The sequence below is a fragment of the Tachypleus tridentatus genome, chromosome 8 (assembly GCF_004210375.1).
Source record: "Tachypleus tridentatus isolate NWPU-2018 chromosome 8, ASM421037v1, whole genome shotgun sequence".
Lineage (NCBI taxonomy): Eukaryota > Metazoa > Arthropoda > Merostomata > Xiphosura > Limulidae > Tachypleus > Tachypleus tridentatus.
Window position 1 is genome coordinate 91,616,454 of NC_134832.1, and position 9,002 is coordinate 91,625,455.

Genomic DNA, 9,002 nt, shown 5'->3' on the forward strand with positions numbered 1-9,002 from the left:
ATTGCTGCTCTCAGCTCATTGATTGTTGCAGATTTTGTGTTATAAACCTTATCTTTGACGTATCCCTATAAAGGGAAAATCCAGATGTGTGAAGTCTGGTTAACATGGGGGAAATTCAGTGCTACCTCTTCGTCCAATCCATCTGTTCGGCAAATTTTCGTCAAGATATGTCCTCACATTATTATGATAATGGGGAGGTGTTCCATCTTGCTGGAAATAAAACTCCTCATCTCCAAGTCGCTCTCGAATGCATGGCAAGACAGTTTCTTGGAGCAAGTTCAAATAACCGAGACCAGTGACTGTGTTTTCGAAAAAGAATGGTCCAATTACGCCCAACGCTGATGAGACACACAGCGCTCTAAGCCCTGGTAAGTTCAGCCGTAACACACGAATTCTGAGGTGCCTAGTAGGTGCAATTGTGGCAGTTAACAGAGCCATTTAACTTAAATGTGGCCTTATCGCTCCAGAAAATCTTGTTTAGAAACTGTGATTCTCTGCAGATTTTACCAGGTACCACTCACAAAATTCAACTCTCAGGTCAGGATCATCTTCATTGATGGCGTGGACTAATGCCGGAATAAAACTTCTCCAATGAAAGCTCTTCAACATGCGATGGAAGCTTGATTTTGGTAATCCTGTCTCACGTGTTCTTGGTTAAACAGATTTTATTCGAGATCGGTGGAGACTTTCCAACAGTTCTGCTTCTTGTGTTGGACTGGTAGACGACTGCGATCTTCTAGAACGCCCTTTATGGATGTCTTGAACAGTTTCATTTATTTCAAACTTATCTCTGATGCGAGTATTGGTGAGTCGCGATGGTGGATCTGCTTGAAACTCCTTTCTAAACCGTCTTTGCACTTCAGCTACGTTCTCACACTTCCAGTAACACTTTAAGATATATTTCCTTTTTTTCAAAGATTATTATTGCTTCTGCCATTACTTCAGATCAATTGCATCTGTAGAAAGGAAAGTACGAGTGAGTTATAATCATTTAAAGTGTATATACATTTTTGGGACACCCTGTAGAAATTGTGGCAGTTGTTGCATTGTAATTTATAAATTATGTTGGTGTTGTGTTTGTCAGTGTAGTGGTTTTTACATAGTATGGACTTTTGTTTTGTACCATATTTTTTTGAATAAATTTGGTGTTTACTGGAATGTTGTGTTTTGTTATAAGTTTTATTCCAAATGTTGGTTATTTTCTCGCTGATTTCGGGAACATATGGTACGCAGTAATATAAGTTTGTTGTATCTTGGGATTTATTGTTGTTGGCTTAGGTGTGTGCATATAATTTTTCCACATTTTTTTTTAGGAAGTTTGTTGAAATGTTGTTGATTTCATCGTTAATTTTTTGGGTAAACATAGTTTTGTGGCTGTGTTTATTTGGTTTCTTAATATGTTGAGCTTTTGTTTTGTTTCTTGTGCTGAGTTCCAGGGAATGTATAATCCAGTACGGGTGATTTTTCTGTGGATTTCGGTTTTGAATTGTGTATCAGTTCTAGGAAGGTTCAAACGTTGTTCTCTCCTTATCAATAAAAGTGTTAATACTCATACCAACCGTTCTGAGATACATTTTTTATTTCAAATAGATTCTTCGTCATCAAGAATTACTTCACAACGGCGATTATACGAGAAGTGTAAGTCTTTTGTGTTTCTTTGTGTACTGTTTTAAACTCCATTATGCTTGAACTTACATTTCGCCATTGTTAACCGTACATGTTCGTGCAATCCTAACGAAACTGAGAAACTCAAATCAAAAAAATCATCAATAGAAGAAAGGCATTTGTTTCATCCTACAGTGAAGAAAGGAAAACTAATCCACAATTATGTGAAGATAAAACTATCAAAGAATATTACCCAGTGTACAAAGATTATCCATAATTTACAGAAAGAAACCTACTAAAGCCATGCTAAGCTCGAACTGTAAAGAACTAAATGACCTACAGAAACAAAAAATTAATCTAGACTATCAACTGGCCTGCTGCAATCAAACAGACACTTATGGACTCATACAATACAACATCAATCAACTCAATAGCAAGAACGACAAGGAAAAGGAGATCCACCACAACAAGAAACTTGATAAATTAATGTGCAACAACAAAAACAAAAAGACGCCAACAAAACGAACTACCAACAAACCTCGTAATTAACAGATCCGACCGAAAATTAAGCAATCAATAAATACATCTACTCAATAAAGGACTCGACTTCACAGTAACACCTAGAAATATTCCATCCATCGATGGAAGCCTGTCTGGAAGACCTAGCTAGAAGACTGGTGATCCACTCTACACAAACTGAAAACACCAACATAACAACGAAAACAAACCACCAGGAAGAAGACAACTTCGACAACAATTCCACCAACAACCAACAACCTATCTTTCCAGGTAGAACTGAAACATCTCAAAACAGCATTTTAAACAACCTTTTCAAAGAATTTTCACACAAAACTATCAACATAATTTCATAGAAAAGAAATATAAAAAATAACCTCACAGAAAAAGATATTAATTCTATAAACAACTTAAAACAAGACAACAGTATTAAAATTCTAAAAACAGAGAGAGGCAATGCTATAATTATAATGAACACAAATGAGTACATTCAAAAAATGAACAACATCTTGTCAGATACAAATAAATTTAAACTGCTAAACACAACTCCAACAAAACCACATGAGAACAAGTTAAAGAAAATGCTACTACAAATGAAAAAGAAACCAGCACAATAACAGAAAGCATTCATTCTTACCTATGAAAGACAGCCTCACGCACACCACAACTGAACGGCACCCCTAAACCCCACAAACCTGATTGTCCACTACGACCCATAATTTCGACTTATGAATCATTCAGCTACAACCTCGGTAAATACATATCGTGGGCATTTTCTAGATATGTAACATCAGCCGACTCCTTTTTCAAAGACTCTTTCAAATTTAAATATATTTTTAATCCACTAAATCATAAATCTTAATGGCCAGTTTTGATGTAATTTCTCTCCTCACAGAAGTCCCAACAACTGAAGTCTGCAAGATAGCCTTAGAATTTTATATCCAAGACCCTAAACCATTGATACACATTCCCAGCAACCGCTTAACAACCCTTATAGAATTCATCACCACCAAAATTAACTTTATGTTCAATAACTAAAACTACCTACAAATAAATGGTTAAGCATGGGAAATCCCGTGTCACCAGTTCTATCCAACATTTTTATGACACAGATTGAATAACAAGCGATCAATAGCATTTCTTAACCTCAAAATTACTAGAGTTGATACAAAATTCAAAACAGAAATCTACAGAAAAATCAACCATAGTGCATTATACATTTTCTGGAACTCAGCGTATGAAACAATAAAAACACTCTAAGAAACACAACTATGCTCACCCGATAAACTTAACGATGAAATCAACAAAATAAAACAACGCTTCATCAATATTAACAAATTTCTTCAAAAAACCGTGGAAAAAATTATACTCACACACCTAGACCAGCAACAACAAACGAAATAAATCCCAAGATGCAACAAATAACGAAACCTTACACTGCTGCATTCCATATGTTCCCGACATTAGCGAGAAAATAACCAACATTTGGAAAAACGTATAACAAAACACAACATTCCAGTAAACACCAAATTTATTCAAAAAACATGGTACAAAACTAATGTCCATACTATGTAAAAACTACACTGACAAACACAACACCAACATATTTTATAAAATACAATGCAACAACTGCCACGACTTCTATATTGGAGAAACAAGCAGAAAAATGGACACTAGATTCAAAGAACAAAAAAAAAACACCTTTACACGTTTTTGAACACTGCAAATTAAATTAACACAACATAACCATAGAAAACACCTGGATATTAAGTAGGGAAACAGATATAAACAAATGAAAAATAAAAGAATCCCTACTTATACAGCAGCTAAACCAAAATTAAACCAATATAAAGGAACATCTTTATACCTATACCAATAAATAACCTAATATCCACCTCCAATGTCCCCTACAATCCGGTACCCGTTTATACTCTCTTCCCTAGGATATGTGTCCATCAACGGTCACATTCAAACTTTCTCTTTCTTACCCTAAAGATGACCTAGGAAGGTCGAAACCGTGTTCTCTCCTTATCAATAAAAAATGTTAATGCCTATACCAGCCGTTCTGGGATACATTTCTATTTCAAGTGGTTTTCTCGTCATCAAGAATATCTTAATTAAGGAATGACACTTACCCTGCCAAAACTTACATTTGTATCCTCTAGTCCAGTGGTTCTTAACCTTTTTCAGTGTTTGCACCCCTTTCAAATCAGTAATCATTTCTCGCACCCCCTGGAAACTTAAATATAAAAAAAGCTAAAAATACAAAGTTGATGTAATCAACAAATTTTTTTTAATCTTCATACATACAGCATACCTTTTTTCAAGACAAAAATTCAGGGTACATAATGAAAAATTAATTTCAATTTTGTTAATGATGTTTTTATTTAGCCTGTAATGCACAGTAAACTTAGTGACTTCGTTGCTGCTGTTTTTTCTCTATGATGGCATCAAATCTTGGCGTCTTTGTACTGAGTGCCACTCGCATGTCATGTTCAGAATTCAGCCGATTTCTGCATTTTGTTTGGATGTGAAGTAGACAAGAAAATCCTTGTTCACACAAGTAAGTAGTTGCAAATGGTACCAGCACTTCAAGAGCTTTCTTCGCTAATGCAGGGTATGCTTCCAGCTGAGAAGCCCAGAAGTGTTCCAGCTGACTATTGGTGAACTCCATTTGGATTTCACGATTGTGTCTAAGGTCGATGAGATCTTCCTTGATGCCGCTGACATCTTCCAAATTCTGCATGAAAGGATTCAGGATCCAGTTGTCATAAGTTTGCAGCTCTCCACACGAGAAGTAACCCTCAAATGAAGTACGCAGCATCTGCATATGTTCAACAACTTTTGCAACAAAGTCTGGATGCAGGGTAGAATTTTCTGTGACTGTCTCTTCCAGGCAGGGGAAATTTGCCAAATTCCCCATCTCACACGCTTTATCCACAAGACAAGTTTTTCTTTGAATGCAGCCAATTTCGCGCTTGCAGTCACAATGTTGAGTCCCCTTCCTTGCAGAGAGAGATTGAGTTCATTGAGAGCTAAAAACACATCAGCCAAACAGGCAAGCATCTGAACAAAACTAGGTTCTTTGAAATATATAGCCAGTTCTTGTACCCTTTCACGGAGAAACTGATGAATTTCTCCTCTCAGTTCAAACACACGAAACAGCACACGACCACGTGACAACCACCTCACTTCAGTGTGGTACAAAAGAACAGTGTGTTCCTGACCCATTTCCTCACAAAGTGACTGAAACAATCGATGATTCAAAGCTCGGCTGCGAATAAAGTTTACAACCTTGACATAAATATCCAGAGTTTTCTTGAGATCTGGGGGGCAATGTCTTTGCTGCAAGAGAGTGATGATGAAGAAAGCAGTGAGTGATTTTCAGATTAGGAACTTCTTTCCTCATTAATGCAGCAAACCCAGAACGATTGCCCAGCATTGCTGGTGCACCATCTGTACATATTGAACCAATTTTGTCAAGGTGAAGTTCGTTTCTTGAGAAAAATTCTTGTATTTTGTTAAGCACATCTATAGCTTGTGCAGTTGTCTTTAAGGACTGACAGAAAAGGAAACTTTCTTCCACTTTTTTCTCCTTCACGTAACGAACTACTGCCAATAGCTGACAACAGTTGGATACATCTGTTGATTCATCCACTTGTAGGCTAATCTTAACTGGCTAGCCTTGATGTCAGCTACAACTTGTTCCAGGATGTCAACACTCATGTCGATGATTCGGTTATGGATTACATCATTTGACAAAGACACTTGTTGGAGTTTCTTCTCAGCTTCCTTGCCGAGAACAATCTTTGCCATTTCAAGGGCACATGGCTTGATCAGTTCCTCACCAATTGTATGGGGTTTCTTTGATTTAGCAATCTGGTATGCAACTTCATAAGAAGCACGCAGTAAAGGTTTCTCTGTTGGCGAAAATCCATAAGTCGGCAATGTGCCAACCTGATCAAACCTAGCTCTTTTGACCCTTAATGTCACAATGTCATTTCCTGCATCCCTGCCACCATGTTTGTTCTTGAAATGTTCATCAAGCTTTGATGGCTTCAAGTTCGCATTGGAGAAGAGTGTGCTGCACAGGATACACTGTGGACGTTGTGTCCCATCCTTCTCTGTAGTACAGGTGAAACCAAACTTGACATATTCGTCATTCCACTTTCGTTTCTTCGACATACTGCAGACAAATCTGGAAAAGAAACACATTCATGTGTAGGTGTTTTCTTTTTTTATGAATTATCTCTAAAATATGTGATGGAGAGACTGAAATACCTGGTTTAATCAGAAGATTTGTAGGCATGACAATACATTCTATGAAAATATTGTAACGGCTACACTGCTACAGTGATGATGTATGTTATGTAAACAACCCATCGCTCATTTAAATAAATGTGTAGAAAGCAAAATCTGAAATAATACATAACCAACCTTCCACCCTACTGTTATGCATCAGAAAAAAAAATAACATTGAAACAGGGAGACCATAACTCACGTGTTGATGGCACGGATGGGTGGTGTGGACTGAGACGTGATGATAACCTCCCTCTCTCTCCGTGTTGCGCACGTGTCCTGTACGCGTCCCTTCCTCGTCTATCCAAATGACATACCCGTTTGTTTACCCTGTATTGGAATCTGATGCAACTTTACCACTTCATTAGGAAATCAGGTTTAGGTTTAACTTTATCTCGGAACACTGCTGAAGCAAAAATGTTTCTTCTTAGGAGAAATATAAAGCATACTCTTATGTAAGAATATAGATTTGCTTTAATTATTCATGGGCATCCTCGCACCCCTTGGGAATCATCTTCGCACCCCTTAGGGGTGCGGGCACCCCCCTGGTTAAGAACCCCTGCTCTAGTCCTAACATTCTCACCATGAAGTATGGAAAAAAGATAATGCATCGACATTATTTGTTGGGTTACTATGACTCTCTTAAGGTAACCAAATGCCTCGTCATCTGATTAGTGACGCACATGAAAGGATTAACGAGATTCCCACTGTTCCTATCTATTATCTGGCGAAACCACAGCGAAGGGATAAACACATTAATCAAACAATGTCCTACACAACTCAACCAGATCCTTTCTAACTCGTCTTTTTCAAGAGAAAACAATATCAGAGATTTTAACCTCCCCGCGCATGACAACTCATCTCCCATGTGTTATTTGAAGTGTGAAAATTTTATTTATTTTCATTTCCCAATATAATACCTGTAATTGTATTTTCCTTATGTGTATTATATTCAGGTAATACTTTCATCTTCTATATATTCATCATGATTTCTATATGGTTGATAACTTTAATACCAGATGTCAGTTATTGTTACGAATTGTTGCCCAGATATATATTTTACAGCAGTATTTTACAGCTAAACGAATTTGTGTCACTCAGTACAACGCCACTCAGTGAAGGCTCTGGGAAAATGGCCAAAAGCTTGCAGATAAAGTATTTTAACGTGGAAATAAGTTCTTGTATAATTTTTATATAAATTTACCTACGTTATGAGTTTTAAAAAGAAGTCACGTTCACAATAATAATAAGTTTTAAAACTTTGAATAAGAATAATCTCAAAATGACTGGTAAACTACTTGGTGTACTATACAAGTTTTAAAAAATTAAATTAAAATATGAGGAAATAGTAATGGGAAAAATAAGGAAATAAGGCAGGAATAGGTGGGATAACATTATAATAGTAGGTGGTTTTTGACGTAGAGCAACCTCGAAGTGGGTGTGATCATCGTTCCGCCAGTTTCTCCTTCGTGTTTTACTTTGATCTTTAATCCAATTAAAGAGTTGAATTGAGTTTTATCAACAGCTAATACTTTTTAACTATCAAAATGTTAAAACTCTCAAAAATCAGTGGTTTTGCTACTACAATTTTGGTTCATACCTTACCAGTCAAATAGTTATAATGTTTCCCATAAGCAAAGCATTAGTTTTAGTGTTTCATTTCTCACTTCCGACATCAAACATCAGCTTTATGATGACGTTTATTTTGTTAGGGTTATGTAATTTGATTGCTTTCATATGTCTGTACTTGGTTGCTGAAGCAAAATGTACAATATAGAAATTTAGCTATGTAAACTTTTAATTAAGTTTGGACAATTACCAAGATACAAAACGCATACGAAGTAAGAATGGACAGAAAGATTTTATTTTGTGTTTTTTTACAAATAGATTGACCATTTTGCAAATAGAATAAGTTACTTACTGACAAACTCAGTCATGTTTTTTGTTCGGCACTCACAAAAATATAGTTACGGATTGTTCCACTACATGTTCAGTCAAATGTTTTTGGTGTATTTAAGAATAGAGAAAGAATATAGAACTATTATCAGTATTAATTTTATAATTGAATGAGTTGAACATCAAATACAACTAAACTGGTTAACAGCGTGGTAACTTTCAAGAAATGACCTCAGGTTTTTCCCTTAAGAAAATGTTATATTAAGTCAAAACGCCCGAAAAAAAAAAAAAGACATTTATTTATGCAAAATTTCTATTAATAAGTTTCAGGTTTGTAAAGTTCAAACATAAATACTTAAATAAAAGCATTCGAGGTGAATAGTGAACAATGCAAAGCAAATGTACAATTAAAGGCACCAGTAAAATTATGACAAAGGTAGTTTCATAATTTAGAACTTTGTATCTCACAAACGCTCTGACATAGATGGTGAAATTGCATAGGGAGTGTTAAAGGTATCATGTGAAATTAAAAGCCAAGTTATTACAAACTGTTACCATCAGTGCCACTGCAAGTTAATCGCTGATAGGTGTCCATAATTCATTAAATCCACATGAAAAATAAAGCTCAACAATACGTATCTGATTTGGTACGTTGGCCACTTTCCAGAATTGTACAAGACTTTCCA

At 36.0% G+C, this 9,002-nt stretch overlaps 1 protein-coding gene across 1 annotated transcript; it reads right to left on the bottom strand.

The window, feature by feature from the left end:
* Window positions 1–99: 99 nt before the first annotated feature.
* LOC143223962 (protein FAM200C-like) lies at window positions 100–6,306 on the bottom strand. The gene is made up of 4 exons (XM_076452430.1): window positions 5,762–6,306; window positions 5,050–5,395; window positions 4,683–4,945; window positions 100–403 (listed from the first exon to the last, which is right to left on the bottom strand). The coding sequence occupies exons 1-4, from the start codon at window positions 6,304–6,306 to the stop codon at window positions 100–102; spliced, it is 1,458 nt and encodes a 485-aa protein (XP_076308545.1).
* Window positions 6,307–9,002: the final 2,696 nt, after the last annotated feature.

Excerpts from the sequence above, each read along its gene's own strand:
- LOC143223962 (XM_076452430.1), bottom strand. The coding sequence starts at position 6,306 with ATGTCGAAGAAACGAAAGTGGAATGACGAATATGTCAAGTTTGGTTTC. Across the intron at positions 5,396-5,761 it reads AAGTGGATGAATCAACAGAT|CCGAGCTTTGAATCATCGAT; the intron begins GTATCCAACTGT and ends CTTTATTCGCAG. Across the intron at positions 404-4,682 it reads CCATTTGCAACTACTTACTT|GCACCTCAGAATTCGTGTGT; the intron begins GTGTGAACAAGG and ends TGCACCTACTAG.